Source organism: Cyanistes caeruleus, chromosome 3 (assembly GCF_971803275.1).
Source record: "Cyanistes caeruleus chromosome 3, bCyaCae1.hap1.1, whole genome shotgun sequence".
Lineage (NCBI taxonomy): Eukaryota > Metazoa > Chordata > Aves > Passeriformes > Paridae > Cyanistes > Cyanistes caeruleus.
Genome location: NC_141703.1, coordinates 71,746,776 through 71,772,469, shown reverse-complemented (window position 1 = coordinate 71,772,469; position 25,694 = coordinate 71,746,776). Strand labels below are relative to the sequence as shown.

At 44.8% G+C, this 25,694-nt stretch overlaps 1 protein-coding gene across 5 annotated transcripts; it reads right to left on the bottom strand.

Annotated features, from left to right (window-relative positions):
- Positions 1-426: 426 nt before the first annotated feature.
- LOC111923831 (gap junction beta-2 protein-like) lies at positions 427-6,288 on the bottom strand. 5 transcript variants are annotated; one of them, XR_015284752.1, is made up of 3 exons: positions 6,081-6,288; positions 5,976-6,036; positions 427-3,811 (listed from the first exon to the last, which is right to left on the bottom strand). XR_015284752.1 is itself a non-coding variant. In XM_086881847.1 (2 exons), the coding sequence occupies exon 2, from the start codon at positions 3,787-3,789 to the stop codon at positions 3,112-3,114; it is 678 nt and encodes a 225-aa protein (XP_086737973.1). In that variant the 5' UTR covers positions 3,790-3,811; positions 6,120-6,183; the 3' UTR covers positions 533-3,111. The 5 variants fall into 5 exon arrangements, 4 of the variants coding, with proteins under 4 accessions (XP_086737973.1, XP_086737972.1, XP_086737969.1 ...); XM_086881847.1 differs by lacking the exon at positions 5,976-6,036 and having other exon boundaries at positions 533-3,811; positions 6,120-6,183; XM_086881846.1 differs by lacking the exon at positions 5,976-6,036 and having other exon boundaries at positions 533-3,811; positions 6,074-6,158.
- Between the last annotated feature and the right edge of the window lie 19,406 nt (positions 6,289-25,694).

The following is a 25,694-nucleotide window of genomic DNA, read 5'->3' as shown; positions in this document are numbered from 1 at the left end:
CTAACGGATGTTTTTATTTTTGTCTAAGAAAACCTTTAATAAAGGTACTTCTGTATCCAAAAGTCAAAAAACAGAAGATAGATACTTCTGATATCCTTTTAAATCAGTCTTTCTCCCAAAGTAGTTAGGATTTTTATTCTGTCTGGGTCCGTGAGTTGCCAATTAAGTTTCCTTCCCCTCATCTCCTTACTCTTCTGACAAACATGATTGTGGGTTTGGTGTCAAGGTTTTGGGTGGAAGTTTAACCTGATTGAGTCAATGGTGATTTTTCCTGGCAATTTCAGTCAAAGAATAATTTCGGCCAGTCCCATTCCTACAATTCCCAGTTCTGATATCACATTATGAGACACTTTATACCCTGCCTATGCTGCACACCGAACAATGAGGAATCAGCCTCTTTTACAGTCATGACCTCAGATTTGCTGCTTAAGTTTTTCAACATGCTTTGCAATCTTTATTCTGAGGAAAGCCTAGGAGCCAAGTACCAGAAATGCAGACACTACTAGTGCATTTCAGGAAAGAACACACACAATTCAAACACAGCAATATATTTTAATCTGCGTGAAATCCATCTGTAGAAGGTCAGCTATGCAATGTAGCACATGTAGAAATAAGTGCAATTCCGACGTTCCTATAACGTATCTGATTTTTTCACATATAAAGCAGCTATTCAGTCAAATTAAATATATACAGATCTCAGAGCTATCATTGCCTGATGCTGCACTTCTGGATCAAAGCCCTGTCTTGGCTACATCCAAACACTTTCCCCAGTTGTATTTCTTTTTTTCCTGATAATCTGGTTGCCAAGCTACTAGTTGAAGATAACTTCATAGTGTTAGTGTTAACAGTTTTGGTGTGTCTCATTTCAAGTTCCAGCTGAATTCGAAGGCAGGCGGAGAAAACAAACTCTTTCCCTATGGTTAAGTTTATCACTGGCCTTTTCTAGCTGCAGGGCTGTCTTAGGCAGCATATTTGATTTCAAGTGGAGCACATATGTGGCCTTCCACTATGAGCTCAGGAAACCTCAGGGTAACAGGCAATGTAACCAGTGGAAACACCAACCTGCAGCAGAAGGCTCAAATCCTTACACTAACCCTTGGCTACTGAGTAGAGTATTGGTGCATACATTTTCCATTATGGCACATTAAGTAACATTTTTCATTAGACACAATAAGTAACACACAGCACGTACAATACAGAAAACAGACACCACAGAAATGCTTTAACTATAATTTCAGGGAGAAAAAAAAAATCTTGTTACAAAAGAAATGTAATACTAGAGCACAGGGACTAGTTTGCTCTCTCCGTACTTGTACATGGAACAATGCAGGAACCCTATCAAGCACAAACCTGATATGTGCCAAACTGTGTTCTTTGGAGTTGAATTAAGGATGTTTTCATAGCCCAAGGTTCCAGTCCAGCTCATTATGAATGACCTTCTATATTTTTTTCATGGTTCTAAGGATGGTGTTTTTATGGTTTTCTTGCTTCCCTCTTAGATGACAGATTTCCATCTGCAGTCAGGTTGTAACACTGGATGTAGCTCACAAGCAAGGGAAGCCTGTTTATGATCAACTTTCAGTGCACAGTGAAGGGTCGTGGCTCTTAATTCATGAAGCTTTGTTTACTCCAATAGTGACAAACTTAAATGTACAGTAAATTATAAATGCAAATAGAGAAGCTGAGATAACATTCATTTTGGGGAAAAGCCAGTTATTAAAGCCAAGGAGAAACAGCCAGTTTTCTAGAAGTGGGTTCAATGGGCAGGCACTTGGGAGATAAACTGTGTTGCCCTAATATGCCAGATACTGCCCATTACAGCCATAAAACACCTTTTGAGACTACTTTGAGACAAGACTAGACTGACTCATATAGTACTTCAAATTAGTAATATACAATTTAGAGCACAGCAGAGGTAACTTATAGAAAAAGATCAAATTCCTCCTCATTTCTGATTGGGTCCCTTTATTATTTTAGCTCTGCAAGCTGTCTGTAATTCCTGCTAGACCAACTCTAAGAAAAGGAATGGTGATTTAATCTCATAATGTGGAATGTCAGAGAGACTGGGAGTGGTTTGCTCAACTCATTTGAAAGGTACCTCAGATAAGGAGAAGGTTTTATGAAGTAAAGCTGTGCAGGCCACATAGAAAAAAAAAAGAGCAATAAAAGGAGCACTGGATATCATGGTGCAAGTTGAAGCACTTTCTTTGGATAACCAAAATAATGAAGAAAGGTTTTTTTCTTGGTTTTTATTGGAAAAAAAAAAAAAGTTTTAAAAGTATATAGCTGAGTGAGGCACAGGTGGTAAAATGTCTCTCCATCGGGTGAAGTCTACTGTACTGAGATTTCTCACAACATATTGGGGAAGAACAAGAGAAGGAGGAAGACTGTTGCACTGCCTTCACTCACCCAGAAGTGACAATCCTTTTTCTCATCTGATCTAAATGAAAATTAACTTCATTCCTCCCACTGCTGTAGTCTCTGTGACTGTGGGGAGGCAGCATTGACCTAATGGCATTCACAGGCTGTTGAGACTTGCCACCCCCAGCCCTTAAGGAAATACTTCTCAGTACAGGCAAGAAGATGAGAAGAAAAAAACATGCTAGTGCCCAGAAAAGCTGATATCATGCACTGCCAGAGTACCTGTGGTTCTACACCATTTTTGTGCTCTCCAGATGTGATGTGCCCCAAAACAATCCTTTACCCCACTTTTAATCAAAAACCTTTGGTATTATTTTGCCTGAGCCAACACAGGGTTTTCATGATTACTAGATCTCCTCTGGGCACTAGAGCCTTCTCTGGTCCTTTCCACTCCCACTGTTTGAAGAGTTAACTGTCCCAACAATAGGATCCCAGCAGCAGGCATACTTGGAGAAGCTGGTACCAGAAAACTGCTCTCTCTAATTGCAGATGTAGGAATACTGAATTAGCTTATGATCTTTAAAACCTGCTTCAGAATCGGCTTCCCAGGGAGGCTATCAGTTTTAAAACACAAAAGAACATTCATGTTTTTTATCCTTTTCCTTGAGTGTGAAAATATTGTTTATTGTTTTGTTACACCTAAAAAAGTTTAAGGGAAATGGAGAGTGAGTAAATCCTGGAAGTTGGGACTTATTTCAAAACTGTTGTTTTCCTGGATTCTTTCATGCAAATTTTTATCACTAGGTAGCACAACTCAGCCAGATTCAACATCATGCAGATCCCAGACACAGCAAGCATGAAAATAGTGAATGTGGTTTTCTCAGTGGGCCGAGACACAAAACAATCCACGGTGTTGGGGCAGGGCCAAGCTTCACACTTTACCAGGCGGGGCATCTGGTAACCATCGTACATGTAATAGAAGACGTACATGAAGACAGCTTCAAAGACGATCCTGAAGAAGATGCTGCTGGTGTATGTCCACCACAGGGGGCCCCGAATGTGAATCTTCTCATTTTTTAGCTCTTCAATATCAATTTTCTCACCATTTCTGAACCGCCTTTTCTTCTCATGCCTGGTGTAGGCCACATGCATGGCCACCAGCAGTGCAGGTGTGGAGACAAAGATCAGCTGCAGGGCCCAGAGTCTGATGTGAGAGATGGGGAAAAAGTGATCATAGCAAACATTTCTGCAGCCAGGCTGAAGTGTATTGCAGACAAAATCTTGTTGTTCATCTCCCCAGACTCTCTCTGCAGCCACGACCAGGATCATGATACGGAAGATGAAGAGGACTGTGAGCCATATCTTCCCAATACTGGTGGAGTGCTTATTTACACCTCCCAAAACAGCCTGCAGAGTTCCCCAGTCCATCTTCTTTTCTGTGTCCTTTTACCTGCAGGATGACACAATACACAGAACGGTGACTTTTCAAACTGTGAAAAAACAGCTCTAGACCTGTGAAAAAGGGAACTCCCTAACAGTCTCTCCAGAGCCATAGGCAAGTCACTTTCATTTATGTCACCCATATGATTATGGATTCAAACAACTTATTAAACTCTCTCCTTCCATCAGTTTATTATGGGACAAGCATACCTCAGTGTATTTCTCAACAAGGCTTTGGGCAGGAACTAAGCACATCTTAATACAGTTCCTCTGTACATCCACTATGCTCTCCTTCCTTTTCTGTGGTTGACTCTGACCAGCATTTTGCCTTTCGGTGTACTTCCCAAAGCAAAAGAAATTACCATCACTGCTTGAGTTAAGCCACATCTAGACAAAGCAGAGACTTCCCCAGCATTTTTACAGGATAGCCCTAAAAGGCTGAACTGCTTTCTTTGTCCCAGAAGTAAGTACTGCTTGGCCTTCTTCAACAGAAGTCCTTGCTCCACCCAGACACCTCCAGCAGGCCTCTAAGACTTTCTGTTGCAGCTCAGACAAGGCACTTAATCTCAAAAGTACAATGTTTGAATTTGCCAGCACTGTTGAGAAGCCTCAAGCTAGCTCTGTCAGGGCTGCATGCTTATATAGCACAAACCAGCAGGCAAAGGCAGATAGAGCAGAGCCTGCCCTTCCACATTCATTGCTATGTCATCCAAAAAAGGAGGCAAGCAGAGTCATAGAGCTGAGAAGAAAAAGCCCTAAGCTAAAGAGTTTATGTTGATTTTCTAGATGCTATCACACTCCAGCAGAATACAGGAAGTCAAACATCAGAGAAGTTCCATTTCAGCTTTCCTCCTACTCTTAAAAACTAAAATCCACACTCTTTGCCCTTTCAAAAGTAAGTTTTGTTGAAGTTCAGACTTCATTCTCAGGGCTCAGCTTTCACTGATTGCAGCCATTTGGAAACTATCACTGAAGCGGACAAAACACTTTGAAACCCGAGCTGGGAACCTGCATAGCTGGTCCATCTCAAGGCTAGACTGGGGAAGCCACACAGGCCATGGATAGATCTCCACTTGGTGCTGGCTGTGCGCTGTGGGGAGAGCATGGTACCTTGCAAAGCAACACTGGCCAAAGTTCACGAAAATATCTCATTCTCACACAACAGAGAGGGAAAAAAATAACTCTTTACCCTGGTGCAGTCGCATCCCAACCAAAGGACAAACGTGCCCCAACACATACCATTGGTACGAGGGCCTAGCTTGTACGGACAAGCCTGGAGGCAAGAGGGAGAGGTCAGATTTACTGTGATGCGGAAAGGTGAAATTGGGTAAGGCAAAAAAGAAAACAACTTTGAGAAGATGGCTGAAATTCCTGAGACTTCTCATGTTTTGTCTCTGCTGAAACTGGTACTATTTTATGCAATCGTTTAACACTGACCAAACCTGCAGACTATGATGAGATAGCTGCATCATTCCAGAAAGAATTTCCTTACGTCTGTCTATTGCATAGTCACTAAAATAAAGTCAATTAAACCTTCACAAGAGGCTAATCAGAATTGAAGGAAAGTCAGGGAAGTGCATATCTGTGCTGAGATGAACAGCCTGGGTTCCAAGTGCCTTCTCACACTGCAGTTCTGAACCGAGGCTGCAAGTCTTAGAGTGGGGGGGAAACTTTTCTCTCGCTAATCTGCCGCTACTGAAACACTGGAATTGGCTGCTAGGGAGCCAATCTACCCGGACGCCCAACTTGTCAACCGAGACACCATTACTGAAAACCACTCCAAATCCCCACTTCGGGGTTAGCAACTGGATCCCAGCCTCTCCCTCCCTCCCTCCGCGCCGACCTTTATCCCGCCGAGTTCCCGCGCGGCTGCGAGCCCTCAGCGAAGGGAAGCGGCAGGACCGCCGTCCGCTCCCGCCGGCGGGCACCGCTGCCAAACACGGGCCTTGCTCGGAGGTCCGACGGCTCCTCCCGGGACGGGCTGCGCGGTCCGAAGGTGGCGGCAGCCGCAGTCACGGCCCCCGGCCCGCTGCCCCGCCGCTCCCAAGCGCGGCTTGCCCGGGGTCGCGGCCGCGGCCTGGCTGCCCCAGACCCGCCGGGCCCGCCCCGACCCAAAGCCCACTCTGGCACACGGCTCGCCCCCCGCTCAGATGGGCGCACAGCCTAATCCCAACCTCGGTCCTGATCCCACCGGTGCGGCACGCGGGAGCTGCTCCGGACCCTCACCCGGCACGGCTGGGCTGGACACGGGGAAGCCGCTCCGGACCCTCACCCGGCACGGCTGGGCAGGACACGGGGAAGCCGCTCCGGACCCTCACCCGGCACGGCTGGGCTGGACACGCCGAACGAGACGGGCGCGCTGCTCCGCTCCCAGGTCCGCTGGCGCCTGTGGAGCGGGCGGCCCCAGCCCCTCCGGCCCCGAGCTTTAAGGTCCCTCCCCATTCACCTGCCGCCGCTTTTAACCCGCCCCCGCCCGCGCCCCGCTCCTCCGGCCGCCCGCCGAGGCGGCGGTGGGAGCCCGGGGCGGGGCCGGGCTGTGCCGGGGCTGAGCCGCCGGCCCGGGGCTCTGCCGTGCCCGCGGGGCGGGAGCTGCTGCGGACCGAGCGGGAATGGGGATGGTGCCCCCGCGGGAGCGCCCTCGGGGTCGCCCGGGAGCACAGGGCGCGCATCGGGCGGAGCGGACCCGGCACCTCGCAAATACGGCCCAGTGCTGTGATTGATTCCCAAGTGTTGGTAGAAAACGTGTCCCGGAGGGAAATCAGTCCCGCGGGATACCCTGAAAGTGCCCCTGAGCCGTGGCAGCCGGACAAAATCGTCACGTTGAGAAAGTTCGGAAAACGGTCAGATAAAACGCAGCTCGCATAGGTTTTCTCTAGGGTGAGAACAAAACCTCAGGGACCTTAGAAAGCCTGAGTTTGGAAGACAAGGAAAAGGTAAACTAGCTAATGAACTGATAACAAAACTTTCACCTGGGTAGCCAGATGTAGGGATAGCAAGGGCATCAGGCAGCTAAGAGCGGGATAGAAGTAAGATGCTTGGTTTTCCTTTGGAAATAAATTCCTCCACTAGGGTGCACAGCCTTGATTTCGCTGCTACTGCACAAAGGGAGTGGGGGTTAAAGTTGGTTTTGTGAGAGAAAGTAATCTAGCAGGAAGTATAAAGAGTGACTCAAATCAGAGTTACTTGCCATGTGAAGATCTGTCACTAGGTGTTATTTGTCTGGCGATTGAGCTCTGTTGTTCACAATTAAAAAAATAAGAAAAGTTTCTTCTTATTATTTTAAGATCCACCTACAAGGAAAGGTTTTGTGGATGAAGTCCAAGCCAGCCAGGCACGAATTACTTGCATCAGCACTAGAAGCCCTTAGCTTGGGCTTTGCTTGTAATGTATAAAGTAAACCTAGTGTTGCTCTCAGGCTCAGGTTAGCCTCACACAGTCTGCACTTCACCCAAAGCATCCAAACAAGTATGACTTCAATTAAATGATGCTTGATTACAACTTAGTAAAGAGTCTTGGCTTTTCAAAACACTGACAAAAATTCCTACCAGAAATGAATGCTGTGTTAAAAAGGATGTGTAGGAAAAATAATAAATATTTGTCTGAGTATAAAAAAGTTCTGCTGAAAATGCTGTTTGTCACTGTATATTGAAGTAAAGCTCTGTATGTTACTACTGAGCCTGGTTTTGTGACATGTCTCTGGAAGTAGAAATGCTTTCATCACTAGGAACTTGAATAATATTTAAACTTGATCTAGTAATTTGTATAGATAGCAATTACTAGAAACTTGTGTGTGTGTCTGCAAAATGACAAATTAATTTGGCTTTGCTCTCAGAGGTTTAGAAAATTAAGTTGAACTTCGTAGAATATTCTGAGTTGGAACGGACCCATGATGGCCATCAAGTCCATCTACTGGCCCTGCACAGGACACCCCAACAATCACACCCTGTGCCTGAGAACATTGTCTAAACACTTCTTAAACTCTGCCAGGCTGGTGCAGTGACCACTTCCCTGGGGAGCCTGTTCCAGTGCCCAAACACCCTCTGGGTGAAGAGCCTTTTCTAGTATCCAGCCTAAACCTCCCTTGATACAACTCAAGGCCATTCACTCAGGTCCTGTCACTGCTCACCACAGAGAAGAGATCAGTGCCTGCTCCTTTCTTCACCTGATAAGGAAGCTGCAGACTGCAGTGAGGTCTCCCCTCAGTCTTCTCTAGGCTGAACAGACCAAGTTACACCAGCTGCTCCTCCTATGGCTTCCTCTCAAGCCCTTCATCTTTGTTGCCCTCCTTTGGACACTCTCCAATAGTTTAATGTCTTTTTTATACTGTGGCACCCAGAACTGGCCCCAGCACTGAGGTGAGGCCGCCCCAGCCCAGAGCAGAGCAGGACAATCCCCTCCCTTGCCCGGCTGTGATGCTGTGCCTGATGCCCCCCAGGACAGGGTTGGCCCTCCTGGCTGCCAGGGCACTGCTGCCTCATGTTCAACCTTCTGCCAGCCAGGACCCCCAGGTCCCTTTGTGCAGCGTTGCTCTCCTGCATCTCATCCCCCAGTACATCCAGGGCTGCCCCATCCCAGGTGCAGAATCCAGCACCTTCCCTTCTTGAACTTCATCTGGTTGGTGATTGCCCAGCCCTCTGATTTGTCCAGGCCTCTCTGCACGGCCTCCCTGCCCTCAGGGGTGTCGACAGCTCCTCCCTATTTACTATCATTGGTGAACTTAGTATATCTTTGAGTCCTGCATCCAAGTAATTTATGAAGATGCCTGAAGGGCACAGGACCTGAGATGGAGCCCTGTGGAACCCCAGTAGTGACAGGTCACCAATCTGATGTCACCCCATTCACTGAAACCCTTTGTGCCCAGCCCACGAGCCAGTTGCTCACCATGTTTGCATGACATGTTTATCCAGCTGTGTGCTGGACATCTTGTCTGGAAGGGCGCTGTGAGAAAATGAAAAGCTTCACTGAAATCTAAGACCTTTAAATAATCTAAAAAGAAAGATCTTGAATAGTTAACTATGTTTCATGAAATGATACCCAGGCTTGGTACACAGTAATTGTAAATACTTGGAAGAAATTCACAGCCCGTGTTGCTCTGTACTGCCACAGCATTTTTCATTTACAACCAAACAAATTCTATGTTAAAACTGAGTGCTATTTTTAGTTTCCTTGATTTTTGTTTGCTTTATTTGGGAAGGAGAGGGAAATCCTAGCAAGGAATTCTGATGGGGTTGTGGGTTTGTTGCATACACTTTTCTTAACACCTGTCTCATTGGCAGGAGGTGCAAGAGACAAGTTTTAACAACTCTGGAATCTATAAAGGTTCATCTGTAAGGAAGGGGTAGTGTTGAAGTTGGTAAATGCTACCAAGTATTGGTGTATATACAGAACATTGTTTCTTGCAGGTCATAAAGTAATACGGAAATAAAAGCTTTATAAAAATAGGAAAATAAATACTGTTGTAACTTCCTCAACTCAGAAACAGGTTTTGGCTTATCTCAGAATAGCAGAAATCTTGGCATCATCTCCCAGTAATGCCCTCTGGCATTCCAAAGACTGTGTCTTCATCTCTGCATTCAACAGCCCCCAGGCATCTCCAGAGGCTCTGTCTGGGTCCATACTTTTAATATTCTTAATAGCATTTGTTTTACTCTCTGCTTTGCCTAACTGTGTTTTGATGTCACCTCTATATGGCTTGTATACATATTTAATATTTATCCCATAAATATATATACATATATATAAATCCACATGATCCTAGAGTAACTAACTCAATAGCTTAATTATGTGTGGTGAAAGAGAAAAAAATTTCATTTCCTGAAAACTTGCTCTTAGCTAATTAGAATGTCATGGGACATTCCTTTACACCCTTGGGAGTAATAGCTGATTGTCTTTCCCTGGTCATCTCCTTTAAGAGTGCATAAACTTCTGTCATACCCTCTCTCCATCCTTTTTATTCTGCTGAAAGGCCTAATTTGTTGAAGCTCCATGCAAGACCTGTTATATATCTTTTTTATTCTTACCACAACTTGTGATGTGTGTCATTTTTACAAGAGCAGTCCAAGTACCTGCACAATTTATAAATTCACAGAGCAATGCTTCCTGTAGCATTCACCATCATTTTCTAGTAATTCCTATTTACTTGCTTTCATTTTTCAGACACATTATAGCAATCAGTCGATTTTTTCATATCAGTCCAAGATTCTTTCGCAAGCATTGCTAAAAATTAGAACAGTACCTCCTGGGCTACATATAGGCCCATAAACTTTAATAGGTGTACTTTGAACTAATTTTCACACTGTGTATTAGTTTGCAACGGCAGATGCCCAGTTTCGCTTGCAATTTCATTATCCTGTTAGACTGGGTAAGATCTGCTATTCCTCATGGTCAGGTTTAGTTTTGAGTACCACAAAGCACCACTTCTATCATGCACAAAGATTTTCATTTTTGCTGTTTCATGCATGTAGCAACCTCCTTATTCACCACTCTTGCTTCAAAAGTGGCTCTTTCAACACCTAGTATCTTACTCACTACTTGTTATGCACAGTTGTCATTAATCAACTGGAAATGCAGCTATAGACTCAGACCACACTTTGGAAATAGTTTACATTTCTTTGAGGCTGGATTAAAGATGTAACACATGGCATTTTTGCACTAACATCAGCAATAAAAGCACCTTCCTAGTTCAACTCAGCATGTGTAACCAGTTTACCTCTGCTCTTTAAACACTCATTTTATTCATTATATGACCAAAAATACCATACTTTCTTAGCCATTGAGCAAATAATTTTGTCTCCTTCATTATCTTTACATGTATATAAGTGTCTGAAATAAATACCCAGTAATTTTTATTATGTTCACTTTAATTGCCCTCCCAGTCTTTTAAAAAGTAAATCTCTTATTTTATGGAAAAGTGCCTGAAGTACTGTTGGCAAGGTCTGGCTAATACAGGGTTGTGGGAGCTCAAATCCATACAGCTGTAGCTTCCATGTCTATTACACAACATTGAATTTTTAACGTTTACAGAGCCACCATGTCAGGCACAGCTCTGCCTCCTCTCTCCCCACACAGAAGTAATGGGCTCATATGTCATTTTCAGGGAACATTTTATTTACAAAGAACAAACTTTTGTTGTTTGACATAATTACTTTGTTACTTTGTCATCTTTCAGATTTTTTACAGTAAAATATTAATGTGATAAAAATACTGCTGTAGTTTATGGAGGAGGAGGATCAGGGATTGAGAGGCTGCTCTGTGTGTGAAAACAGCACTTGATGTTCTCTGTAAAGTCAACTTGACATAAGGGCTGCAAAGATGCTGGTTTATGTCAATATTGCTGAGGTGACTCTGTTCTCTGGCCACTGGCATCAATTCCATGATCATTACAGTCTCCAAAGGCTTCTCTGCCAGACAAAGCCTAAGACCCCTAATAAAAGAAGGCAGCACAGAAGACATCAACCTTCTTTTAAGTTTGCTACCTAGTTCAAACAATTCAGGAGACTTCTGGAGGGGGACACAGCACCTGGTTTACTTCTCTGAGCAAAAGCTCTCTTCCAGAAGTTCCTCAAAATCAAATTCCAAATTAATTTCATAAAGCAGCATGGGTTCTGCCTTATCCCTTGGCTGTCCAGGATAACAAGGAAGTTAAACAGGTTTCATCATTTCATCCAGCCGTAAAAAAGACACTTTAACACAACACTTAAGTGACACATTTTAGAGTGTTAAAAGCTGCCTGATCCTTTGTTTCAACCCCCTGTGGCAACCAGAATTTTCTTTGTAGTAGCTGTTTGCCTTTCCTCTCTATTTAGAATAGATAAGTATGCTTCAACTTCTCAGGTCTTTTGTCCAAGCCCAGCAGCTCCAGAGACACGTTCACAGGGTCACACCTGTCCCCTCAGGGGGGCATCTGGCTGGCCCAGCTGGCCTTGCAGCTCCCAGGGTCTCCACTGCCCTCAGCTCCACAGCCTCTGGCCCTGCTTGGGCACGAAGGCTCAAACCCCTGCATGGGTAAGGCAGAGTCAGTGGGTGGGAGCCCTATGTCCTACCTCTTCCCCCACCACCAAAAAAAAAAACAAAAACGGAGCTTTGTGATTTTCTTTGCATCTGGGGAGACGCTTTCCACTGTCTCTCAGAAATAATCTCTCCCCAAAGGAGGGGTGGAGGGGTGTAGGGCACAGCCAGAGCTGGGGCAGATCTTAGGTTTGACTGATTCCCACCCTTTGCCATGCATATTCCATGTCTGTAAATGCACTATTAGAGCTCAGGCAGACTTCTCAGGTTTGCCAGGAATACTTTTAATCTTTGATGCTTATCTATGGAGGGTTTGTCCTTCTCTATCTCTTGGAGAACATAGAGAATAGAAGAAACCCGCATTACTTTTCTTTTTCACAGATAAGGGTGAGAAGAAGACAATGAGAGATATCAGTGACAAATACAGGAGGCTGGGGAGAGACATTGCTAAAAGCTGGGATGATGGAGCTTTTATGGACACCTATAAAAGCTGCAAAATACAAAGGATAGTGCCGGTGAAGACTGAGGAGAGGCTGGAGGCTAACAGTGGGAAAAGATCTGATTCTTCACACCCCACAAAGATAAGGGGAAGATGTGGGTGGGAAGCCTTGTGTTTAAAATTTCTGGTGTGAGGTGTTGGACCATGTGATAGGAACTCGAGGGAAATGGTGGGGAAGCAGGAAGTATCTGAGAATGATGTATGATTCCTCCGTGGAAATTGGGTGGATTCACATCTTTTGCATTTTTTTAATTTAGTCGGAATAAAGTACATTCTCTTGCTCCCTTTGTCAATATTCAAATCGTTGACTACGTGACTGATCCAGCAGTTTGCCAAGGTCTGAAATTCGTGTCCTGAATCAGATTAAAAACAAGAATAGGATGATTCAATAACTACCTGGTTGCTGGTTGCACCTATGTATGCATCATATTAACCAAGTCATTTCTTGCATGCAAATATATAATGGGAAGCATTTCCTCTTGCTAAACTATTCAGAGATAAAGGAGTTGAGTTGGGAGTTGAAAGGAGTCGGGAAGGAAGAGTCATGATGAACTAAAGGGACACAGTTAAAATCTTATGCTGTTAACAAGATTAAGAATGTTAAGAAAAGCAGTGACTATTAAAAAGAGCTTTTGCAGAAACTACAGCCAAGCTCACACCAACATGTTCTTTCAACAGATCTGTGCTGGGTTAGAGCTGTGCCCTGGAGGTCATGTGTCTGTGTAGTGCTCCCAGTCAGCAACAATCCCAGGGCCCTTTGGGTGCTATCCCCATGCTATTCCCTGGAGCAATGCCCACGAGAACAGGCTTGTGAAGCTGTCTGAGATGTATCCAGGTTGTTGCCCCAGGATGTATGGACAAGTCAAATTCTCAAATGCCCACTCCCTGTTTTCTCGTTCCCTAGGTTTTCATTTCCCACTTTAAAAGTTTTTTCCTGGTAAATTCAACTTCTTGTGAAACACCTGCCACATATCCCATCAGATGGCTCCTTCATGTGTCAAAGCCACGTGGCTTTCTCTTCCTTTGTGGGTATCTAAGAACAAGGGCTCCACTGCCCCTGAGAGCTGGAAAAAATGCAGCACATTGCAAGGGGGCTATGCACATATGCTCGAAATCTGCTGACTTTCAGCAGCCGTCTACATTCAGTGCAGGAGATGAAAAAAAGAACACAAAGTGACAGATTAAGATTGTTTTGCTGATGGGGCAAAATCTGCAGCACCTGAAGAGCCCTTGGGCACCGAAGCTCACAAAGCTGTGTGCAAAGATGGCACTGGTGCCCCCGTGCAAAAACAACATTAGGAGAGCTCCTGTCCTGACAGGAACCAAGCACACAGCTGCGTGCTCAAGCTTGACTGCTGTTGGTCAATGGGCAACAATTTGGAGCTGTAAAGTTAACAGAAATTATGCAAAACTGTGAGGCTCTGCTCTGTGCAGGAAATAATAAAGGAAGCTGAAGTAGGCTTCAGGAAGACTTGTTTGGCCAAGGGCCACTAAGAATGTAATAAAAAAGGGTACACATCCAGGTTATACCCCTGAATGTTACCAGCAGAGCGGGGAGTGGTCAGCTTGCTGGAATGATTCTGCTGACTTGAAACAACCAGACACAAAACCAAACAGCAAAGTACACAAAAGTGCTGAGGGCAGTTTCCTTTGTCAGAGGAAGGCAGATGATGCTTCTCTGGGGTTTGGGGGATGTGGGCTGGACTACAGCATAGCATTGATGCCTAGAAGGACTCTTCTCAGTTCTGTGGTATAGACAAACTCCAGACCAGCAGCACAAGTCTCAGATAGTGTATTTGCTATGTAAAACAACAGAAATAAATGCATTAGTTAAGCCAGAGGAAATGTTAGATGCCTTGCTAACATTAAAAAACAACAACAAAAAATCCCTGTCACTGTCAGACACTAAATGATTCACACAGATGCAGCTCAAAGTGAGATGAAAGAAGAAGGAAGTTTTTTTGTTCTTTCAGTATTCATAGGTTTTTGACAGCGACCAGGGATTGGATAGTCAGGTTACCACTTTCCCAACCACACTGGCGCTGAGTGACGTCCATCAAAAGGCATATCTTTAATGGAATGTATAAACACCTATGTTTATAGCTACTTTCCTGGGAAAGTGGCTAGAAATTATGAAAACAATATTGAAAGGTCTGATTCTCAGGGCTACAAATCCCAACAACTTTTTTACTAAAGTAATTATTGTGCAGCTGAATAAAAAGTTCATGGGTGAGTGTGACCCTTTTCTTGCCCAAATGTTTCTGGTTTGTTATGTTCCTTTCCTGCATTTTCTATAGCTGATAAACAAATGTTAGGTATAAATAGAATAATTTCTGATTTTTAAGTAATGCTTATATTTTATGATCCTGATAAATTGGGATGACAGGTGGAGATAACAACTAGGGACTGAACCTGTATTTAATTAAAAGAGTCAATAATTTATGACAGCATAAATTATTTTGAATAATTATGGGAAGGGTAAAGTGCTGGTTTTGTGTTCGTCAGTTTCATAGCTCTTGTCTGTAGCAGGTTGGAAAGGAATAAGGATGTTGGCTCTTCCCCTGCTTTGTGCAATAAGAGGTGGAGAACACTTTGAACATGACTGTATCCCTGGGGTACAAAAGATGAAGAAATCCTTGGAACTCTTGCCCCAGTACTCTGAATTATCTGTCTGCTATTTTAGGCTCTCCCTGACATCCTTACTTTACATGTGCTCTTTCCAGTCATGACTTTTCTAATATCCCCTTTTCGTTGCCCAAAGGACAGTGCCTTTCCAGCCCTGTTATGCTCCCCAGTTTTTTTGCCAGCAGCTGCCACAGGCTGGAAAAACTGAGAACTTGTCTCACTCCTGTGTTTTTGTTGGGTACCAAAAAATCTCTGGTGTTCAGAATAGTCCCAGAGAGAAGAAAGGCTTTTCCCTGGGTCTGATTGGGTGGTGGAAGGTGACTTTCAAGCTCTTTCAGGAGACTTGTACTGGCAGATCTGAAAAGAAAGTAAGCTGCAAATGTCCAGGAGGTTCCCTGAAAGATCTCATGGATTTCTCTGCAGCTGCAGGTTCTACACAGAACCAGGGAAAGGAGCTCAGGTGGTTAAGTCTACACACAGACTGAATCAGCTGGACTTGGAACAAGCCAGAGGGACCAGATAATTTAGAACTGGATCAGCAATTATTGCTAAATTAATATGTTGAAGGAGTCCTTGATTTCTATCTCCAAAGGGTGGTGGAGTTCCAGGGAAGATAATGTTCCAGGTACCAGTGTCTCTCTTCCTTGCTTGTCATCATACTGATAACCACAGAAGTCCCAGCAGAGCCCACTGCAGAGATCTGTGGGATCTTGTAAACATGGCAGAAACAGAAATATTATGCCAAGAAATTGCAAAGATCCACACAGCTTCTCCTCGGAAAGGTCACTGAGCTTATTCCTAAGAAATGTAGGCATTCAGGATTACAAAAACTCCAGGTAAACACAAGAAATAACCCTTTCAACCAGCACCCCAAAAGAAGTAAAACCAAATCCCTTTGGGTCACAAATGTTTCTATCTCTGCTCTTCATTTTATTCAAGTACACCATAAAGAGATTTGCTTCAGGCAGGGAAAGGTGGACATCCAACAAAACTACTGTCTTTTGCAATGTTTGCATTATCCATGTATCCTCAGTACTTAAAATCTGGCATGAAGTCAAGGGCTCCAGCTGAACAGTTGCTTGGTGACTTGCTGGTATAATTTAATGGGTCAGTAGATAATTTCTTTTGCTAAGAAATGATGTTTTGCCAGGTTGTTGCTCCTTATTTGAGATTCTTTCTGATTCTTTCATGTGATGGTGCTTTCTCTCAGCACCATCACATGCCTGCTGCTAGGTGCTTTCTGTTTGAACTGACATTTTTATGAGTAAATGGTGGGTGGCAGAATAAACTGACCATGGGGAAAAAAATAAATCTGTTCCTTTGTTATTTGACTACATAAAAGGGTAGCATTCTGAAAAAGAGGTTGGAATTGCTAGAGGCATGCTCAAGGGGAAGTGCCCAAACCCCACACATTAAGTGCTTGCTGAGTTGTGTTAGCAGTGGCTTCCTTACCAGAGCCCCTTTATCTGTGCTAGGACACCCCTCCAAGAGACCCCCAGTGTAACTCCCAACACTTTTGGCAGACCACTTTTTCCCCATGATGCTGTGTCTGATCTCAGCAGCAGCCACAGGCTTTGGTGTACCTCTCCTGCTCACACCTCAGCTTCTCTCTTCTCTCCAACCTAGGTGTGCAGTCCCTTCTCAGTCTGGCACTGTGAAGGACTGGGATGTCTTTCGTGGTCAAGGCAGCACAGAAGAACTGGGTGTTGGGCTGTCTTGGCACATAGCTAAATGTACAAATGCAAATAGCAGGAAAAAGTGTCTCCCCAAATACGTTGGGGTTTCAGAGAAAATGGAGAGGATGGAAAGAGAGACAAATTTCAGATCTTGGTGACCCACAGGCTGTGAGGCTCCAAACCAAAACGAGACCAGGAGGTATTCACAGCGGGGTTTGCCTCTTGGGACCAGTGTGGGGAAGGAGCACAGTGCTCCTGCTGGCATTTGGCTGGTGTGGGCTGGCTGATGGCCTGAGTTGTGCAGGGAATGTTGTCTGGACACCAGAGAAATGGGATTAAAACAACCTTACAGCAACTCTGTACATGTCTAGTTTGTGGAAGAAGTGTAAAATAAATCAGGTCTAAACCACACCAGGTGTTTTACTGCTAGATATTTTATCATTATGGGTAGAGGATCACGCAAGTGTGCTCATAAATCACTTGCAGTAGTTTCTATTATTTCAAAAGAGATGGAATCTACTGGAAATTATTTGGATTGACAGCATTTATGCGAAGCCACAAGGAAATTCCATTCAAGATCAGAATGCGCAGAGTTTTCAGCTCCTGCCAGGGATTGCAATTGCTGTTGAAACATTTTATTTCTAAACTGCAACCCACAGCCCCAGGTGAGGTCATTCTTCCTTATGTCAAGACATGTTGCATTTTTGTGCAGACCATTGTATGTCCTGGGAACAGGTATTTTGCCTGTAAGTCAGCAAAATTCACATGCCTGTCTCTAACTTCAGAGACATGAAATAAAAAACATAAGGGTGTAAAAAACAAGATTGTTCATGCCCTTTTAGCTATGCATAGCTCCACTTGGCCCGGTTAATTGTGTTTGCATCTCTTTTTCTGTGGCACTCAGTACACTTCCAGCACTACCTAGTAATGTAATAGCACTTCCTGCTGATGTAAAAATCACAGCATGATCTCTAAAAATAGCTAAATTAATTATTATTTTTGCTTTTGCTTATTTGACATGTGCTATGACAGAGTTGTGGCTTCAGGAATAAAGCTACTTGTGCTCGTTTTGTAATTCCAGAGGGCAAAGGAAGAGATGGGGAAAGTTGTCTAAAGAATTTATCCAATTAGGCCTAGAAGTTACTGGCCAGATTTCTGAAAGCCACCACTTTCTGGAAAGCTTTACATTTCTATACCACAGCCCAGGACAGCTAGTGAGGGCTTGTGAGCTGTGCCAGTGGCAGGGGAGGTAGTGCCACCTCTCTCTCAGAGGTTAGATGGAGATGTGGGTTTGAACCCTGCAGTCTAAAGGAATCACTTCAGCAGCATGTTTCAGTCCTCAGAGGTGTCCTCCACCCTCTGAAAATTATAGTTAAACCCCAAAATAACAAATATTCAGGCTTTTGCTGTCAGTACTGCTGGGCTTGGCTAGTGCTGAGAATTTACCCGAACTTCTAATTGGTTTCACAGCACTGACAGTTTACCAAAATAAGCCAAAATAATGTATCCAAGGTTTAGATTAATTGAAGTATTAATGAAGTATTAATCTTCCTACCACAGGAATTTTCCAGGAATTTATGAAGATAAATATAAAATTAATTTAATTAATCAAAGCAGCCTTTCTGATATAGGAAATGCTCAAGCAATGTCAGGTCTTCAAGCATCTTCAGATTATTCTTCAAGCATTCTTCAAGTCAAATACACCTCAAGTATGATCTAGGTGAATTTGATTCTGCTTCAGACTTGCAGATTGTGACATCTTATTTCTAATATTTACCTTTTTTCATTGGTTAGTAAGTGTGTAAAAAAGTAACATTTCTTCCTATCTTTCTGACATATCCATCAAGAAACAATGCATTTTCTGCTGGCTTTTAATCATGTTTAATAGCTGGCTGTTCTTCAGTGGTCGATTGGATAATAGTCCCAGCTCTTTGGTGAACGATGCTGTAAAATACCAGAACTGTTAAAAAAAGAAAAAAAAATAGAAAAAAGAAAGTGAGAGTTAGCTTGCTGAGGAATAAATTAAGCTGGTGAATTGTGTGTGAACCAAGCAAGACCATCGGGGCATAAAGCTGTACAGGTCGGGTCTCCAGAGGCTGTGAAGTGTTCCCTTTGCTTGGTGATTAGCTGATAGGATGTCTTTGACTGCCAAAACCTTTGACTGCTAATCAGGGTTTTCCCTACACAGCGATAAAGGGGTTAGATAGGTTTTGGGATGAGATCCAAGAGACTATACTTAATAGGATTTCAACCTATGTCAGACACCTACTCAGTTCAGAGCTGTAATAAAGGAAACCCCCATCCAGCTGCCTCCCAGCCCTCCAGGCACTTAAATTCACTGGGTGGCTTCCACTGTCACCTCTTAAGTTCATCCACAACTCCTCTCTCTGGTGTCACTGGAGGGACCAGAGGGGTGGACAAGGGGTGTCTCCATGTAACCCCATATAAACCCATGTAACTTCCATATCAACCCCACCTCGGTGCTGGGAAGAACAGGGGAAATGCCAGAGGGAGAAAGTGTGGGTGGCAGCTTGGCAAGTCAGGCTCTCCCTGCAGAGGAAGCCCCAGCACAACTTTAATTTTTACAATAAGCAGGAGATAAACACAAAAATAAACTTGGAATCAAAACCTCCTCTTGGCTTTGAGGAGGTAAAACTGAATGCAGCATTCCCCTTTCATCTCTAATTCCTGCGAATTAATACACAGTAAATGCAGGTCCAGTTAACAGTTTCGTGTCTGTGAACAAGTGAAGAAGTTACTCCCATTGATGCTGTTGTTTTTCCTTACAGTGACCAAGAAAAAGGAAGGTGTTTCTGCTCATCACTGCTCACCTCTGCTTGGTGTGGACACACCTTCCAGCTCTGTGGAGAAATGACAGAAATCACCTGTGTCTTTAGGAGAGACCCTTAGGTCTCTGATCCCCAAGGACAGCCCAACCTGCCTCCCACCCTCCAGCACAGCTGGGTGATGTAATTATCTATTTCATTAGAAATTTCTTTCTTTGCACATCTAAATATTTTTGGGGTTGCTTTTTTTTTTTTTTTCCCCCCTTCTCTTTCGCCTCAGGGCACAGAGCAGAGCTGACTGAAGTGCCTGCCTAGACAGTTCTTGTTCCTGAAGCTGTTCAGGCCACTGAAAACCAGGGAACTGGTTGAGGAGTTAAAATATTTCCTTGAAATTTTATTTTTCACCTACCATAGTGTTACTGCTAAGAAGATCTTTCCCCAATGTGCCTTAATTCTTTCCTGATTCAAACTAATTCTCTCTCATCATCTAAAGATTTTATGTTCTATCAGCCTCTTCTGCTGAAAATATCCCTTTAAATGTAAATAATTATAAGGGATGCCAAAATAAAACTTGAGTCCTTAACCCAGGTTTTAAAACATTTGCTGGGAATCCTACATTTTGCTACACTTATCTGTGTCAATATAAACTATTATTTTCATTATTCCTCCTTTTGGAACTGTGGAATCAGAGCTGAGTTCAGCCCCATTTGGACAGCTGTGGTGTGGGAGACAGGAGTGTTCTGGCTCACTGCACAAACCTTATCTACTCTGGGAAATTTTGCAGGGACTGGTGAACTAGTTAAATTTTTACCAGATAAGAAACTGAAAATTGAGTAAATAACTGTGTGTGGTAATTTTTTCTGACAGCCTCTGTTGGATGTTTTCAAACGTTTTTTTGTTATCCTCAGCTGAACACACAGTGTGTTCCTACCTGGGCAATATTTTAATCAAACCAAAGCAATCATCCCTAATAACAGGATTAAATTCTCCTTCGTGTGTCACCCACATCTGGCTAAAAGCTACAAGAGCCATTCCAGGTTCACTGTTGTGAACTTTAGCCCCAGGGACATACAGGGAGTTTTGCCTGGGCCACAGGGTTCACCGGTTGCTTTTCTTTCCAAGCTTTTCACATATCCTAGGTGGCATCAAAGGATTCTTTCTTGGGGCCATTGCCATGCTTTATACGATGTCATTGCTGTTTAATACTTGTCTAAATTTCCCAGACCTCCCAAGGACATCACTGAGATGGGTCACTGGCCTGAGAGGTGCATCATGTGAATTATAACAAGGGGATGGTGGTGTAAAATAGTGGGAGAAATTAGATTTGCCAGGAGTCCACTGTGGTTTGGCTAGTATAGAAAGGCTGCACCATACTGCTCTGGATTGTTAGGACAGCCAGCTCTGCCTCTGGGTCTGAAGGAAGTCAAATTGCCTGACTGCCATGGACTGAAGGTCCTGTTGGGTTGGGAGCCAGCAGGTGTAAAACCTTCCTGCTTTACTGATCTTGCTGTCCCAAGCTTCTCTGATTCATGGGCTCATACATAAATAAATGGCTTCCCAACATCCAAAACAACAGAAAAGAAAAACAAAAAACCTCTTGGATTTGTTAAACCAGAACATTCTAGAGAGCTCCTCTCCCCCTCTAAGTAATAAAGTCTTTTCTGCAGCCACCAGCAGAAACTGGAAGTGGCTGAAATGTCTGTGAGAGCATGACCACACATCAGTGTAGCTCTTCAGCCTGCACAGCACCGGGGCACCATCACTCCTGGCCATGGGTGGGCACGGCCTGAACCAGGAATTAGGTATCCAATGTGGAGATCTGCGGCCGGGAGGTAATAGCTGCTGTGTGAAATGGGACCTGATGTTGCAAAAGGGGAGTGCAGAAAGCATCTGGGTGGTATTGCAGTGTTTTTAAGGAGTTACACCCTTCCTAAGGGCCCAGCCCAAGCCTGCTTAGCATCAATAGGGATTTGCTGAGTGACAGTGAGGAGCTTTGGATCTGGCCCTGAAATATCTGCAAGCTTGCAGAAAGGGCCAACGTGATGATGAGAGCACTGGTGGGTGTGGGGAGGCTGAAGTCCAAATTCTGACATTGATGGGTGTCCCAGGGGCTCAGGCAGGTGGTAGCCAGTGGTGACGAGGTGCAGGGAGCGGCACTGCCATCCGTATGCCTCCTGCCAGGGATGAAACAAGGTGCTGACTGGGGCCCATGCTGGGACTTGATGGCTGAGTCAGGGCTCTGCAAGAACCTCTCCCTGTCTTTTCCTCCCACGGACCCACCTGTCCATTGCTCCATGATTGTCAGTCACAGTGTTGGGTGCTTCTTTCTGGAGAAGCCCACCTGAGCCACCCAGCTCTGCATACTCCAAAACATCATCAGGGGTGCAGGGACAAGCAGGTGGGAAACTGCAGAAGTTATTTGCACCCCCCCCCCCCCACCACCATCTTTTTTTGTGAAGGCAACTTTCAGCTTCTGTTGAAGCTGAAGAGGAGGCCATTCACCTTTAGATGCCGAAGCGGAGAAATACAAGCCTGACGTCACAGGGCTGTTCCGGGAAATGGGTGTACACACTGCCTCTGGCAGGGCAAAGGCTGCCACACCAGTCATGCTCCCGCTGCAGCCCAATGCAATGTCCCTATGAGGAAGTTTGCTGAGGTGGAGATGGTCTCTGCCCATGGGCCCACCTGAGGGGACAGTAGTGGCCAGTGTGGCGTAGGGTCTCATCCTAACAGTCCCTCTGGCTTCAGAGCCATGCTTTCTGAGCACAGAGGCTAAGGCACATGGAGGACAGGGAGGTGATTTGGAACAGCCAGCACAGCTTCACCAAAGGCCAGTCCTGCCTAACCAACCCAGTGGCCTTCTGTGATGGGGTGACTACAGCAGCAGGCAAGGGAAGGGCTACAGGCATCATTTACCTGCATTTCTGTAAGGCCTTTGGCACAGTCCACTCACAGCATCCTTCTCTCTGAAATGTAGAGATGGATTTGATAAGTATGCTGTTCAGTAGGTGAGGAATAAGTTGGGATGGTTATATCCAAAAAGGAGTGGTCAGTGGCTGAAGGTCCCAATAGAGATTGGCAAAAAGTGGTGTCCCTCAGGGACCACCTCCATACTGGGACCAGACTGTTTAATATCCCCTTTCCTCTGCCATGGCAGGTGGTTTCAAACCATATGACCTTAAATTTGAGCCACTGAGATTATCTCAGTTGGCTAGAGTACAGTGCTAATAACACCAAGGTGGTGTGTTTGTCCCATATGGGACCCTTCACTTAAGAGTTGCACTTCATGGTCCTTGTGGGTCTCTTCCAACTCAGAATATTCTGTAATATCTGCATCAGTGATATCAGATATACACAGTGGGATCAAGTGAAAACTCAAGTTTTCAAATGACACGCCTGAGGGACCTGGACAAGCTCAAGAAGTAGGCCCATGGGAACCTCATGAGGTTCAACAAAGACAAATGCAAGGTGCTGCACCTGGGTCAGGGCAACCCTAAGTATCAATAGGATGAAGGGATTGAGAGCAGCCCTGCAGAGGACTTGGTGGTGCTGGTGGGTGAGAGGCTGGCCATGAGCTGTCAGTGTGCACTCCCAGCCCAGAAAGCCAAAGGTGTTCTGGGCTGCATCCAGAGCAGCGTGGGCAGCAGGGCCAGGGAGGGGATTCTGCCCCTCTGCTCTGCTCAGACCCCACCTGCAGGGCTGCAGCAGCTCTGAAGTTTTCAGAACAGAAAAGTGTGGACCTGTTGTACTGTGTCCAGAGGAGGGCCACAGAAACAATCAGAGGAATGGAAGATCTCTCCTGTGAAGACAGGCTGGGAGAATTAAGGTTGTTCAGCCTGGAGAAGGGAAGGCTCCAAGACCTCTTTGCAGCCTTTTAGTAGTTAAAAGGGGCCTATAAGAAAGATGTTGATGAACTTTTTAGCAGGACCACTTACAATAGGACAAGGGTAATGTTTTTAAATTAAAGGAGGGTAGATTCAGACTTGATAGATAAAAGGATGACATTTTTTACAATGAGGGTGGTGAAACACTGGAACAGGCTGCTCAGAGAGATGGTACACACCCCACCACTAGAAAGATTCAGGGTTACAATGGATGGGACTGAGCAACTTGATCTAGATGAAGACCCTGCTCATTGCAAGGGTGTACTAGATGACCTCTCAAGGTCTTTTCCAACCCAAACTATTCTATGATTCTATGAAATAGATTTTTTTCAGCAGGATTATAATACAGCTTTGGCTCAGTAAGGGGAATACAGATAACAGTGGCAATAGAAAAACAATACTAGGCAGTTTGGAGCAGAGGTCTGCCTCATGTTGGCTGTGGCAAAGCTTTCCAGCACATTCTTGCAGAGTAAGGGTGGGTGAGGCACTAGGCTGACACAACATACACCATGGAAAGGGTTGGGGAGCCAAAGTGACTCTAACCTGGCAGCAAAGAGCTCATGGCTGCAGCACCTGGCATAGGGGAGGCAGCTTGAATGTGCAAAAGGAGGATGGGTTCAGACCATCCCACAGCTGGTCTCATGTATTTTAGATCTTTGGAATGCAGGGCTGCTGGGATGGGCCCAGGTCAATAGAAAACCAGAGTCAAAGTTGCAATGGGGCTGAGCTGAGAGGAAGAGAGAAGGATGGTAGAGGGTGTGCAGTGGTGCTGGAGTCAAGGGCCATGATGCATAACAGGAATAAAGTCCAGCAGCCCGTACTGTGCACTTGTAGGCCATCAAGGCTCCTGCCTGCTTGAAAGGACAGCAACACAAGAAGGTGGGAGGGGATACAGGGAATTTGCAAGGGAGCTTTTCCAGAGGCTCTGATTAATTGTTGGCATCAAAACCAATTTAAGCAATCTCTGCCCTAGGCATAACAAAGGAGAAATCACAGGGTGGGGAACTGCAGCAGGGATGGGCAGAGACAACTGAGCCAGCTGCCATCAGAGAAAACTGGCTAAACTACCATGGGAGGATGGTGGTGCCAATACAGTACAAACTGGTCACCAGTAAGTCAGAGACTTGGAGGGCTGGGGAGACCCTCTCCCAGGCTGCAGGGCAGGAACAAGAGCAAGCACAGAGGACATCCAGGGATGGGCATGCTTTGCAGTTCAGAGCAGCCCCAACCAGTTTGGGAAGGCACAGGAAGTTGGAAACCAAGAAAAGCAGCTCGGCTTTTCCCTGCAGAAAGGGTTAGCTGTGACCCTACAAAACACAGCTGCCTCCTCTGCTGAGGCCACAATATGCAGCAGGGATATTTCAGAGGAGAGTGTTCATAATGAGGGCTGTACATAGAATGAGAACAAATATTTCAGCCAAACACATCAGTCACAGCTGGTCTTGCCTGCTGAGACAATCAATAGCTTAGTGCTAGTGAAGCCTTGGATCAGCTCCGGCTCTTTGATTTACAGCTGCCCTTGGTGCAGATTGGACAGGGACTGGCACATTTGTTCCCAACCCATCTGGCTGCCAGGACACCAGCAACAGGGCAGTGTTGCCAGACTGCACCTTACCAGGTCCTGCTACAATGCAGGAAATGTTCAGCCAACTGGGATTCATTTACAGCATGGCCACACACAGAGTTGTGCTGGCCTACAAAGGACCGCAGACAACCGATTTCTTCATTGAAACTTTGCCCACTTACCCACGATGAAAAGAAAAACAGTCATGGAACTGATGTTCTAGAAAAAACTAACTGCTGGACTAGAACTAACTGAAAACTTGTGAGGAGGAAAAGAAAAACCACAGAGAGCCTGGGGTTTTGCAGGCCTGGATTTTATCATAGACCAAGCAAAACTACCCCTCCTCCATTTGAGGAAAACTTACCTCCCTCAAAGTATTTCATAGGTTTATTGGCATTCAGCATAGGGCTATTTCAAATTGATAACCAAGGAGGTAAGACCCAATCAAGCATAATTGTTAACTGATCTCCATTCATATATGGTATGTGATCCACAGATGTCCCAAATGAAAGTCAAGTCTCAAGGTGTTCTATGAAACAGAGCCCTGGAAGAGGAGCAGCTGTATCTCCACACTCTGGAACCATCACTCTGCTTGTGGCCCTGGGCAGACTGTGGGTTGATACAGCAAGGTACAGTCTGAGCACCCACCTTCCTGACCCTAAAGGAACAGCTTCTTTAAAACTGCAGAGAGAATAAGATACACTAATATACTATAGTTGTGCATACCTTTTCCTCGAGCTTGCTGGTAGACACATCCAGAAGACTAGTAGTAATTTCTTTTCACAACAGTGATTAAAAAAGAAAATGTGCTGTGAAGGCAGGAAAGATCAGGAGTTTGCCAGTGTAAGAGAA

What these genes read in the sequence shown, in the direction of transcription:
- LOC111923831 (XM_086881847.1), bottom strand. Translation starts at nt 3,789, where the DNA reads ATGGACTGGGGAACTCTGCAGGCTGTTTTGGGAGGTGTAAATAAGCAC.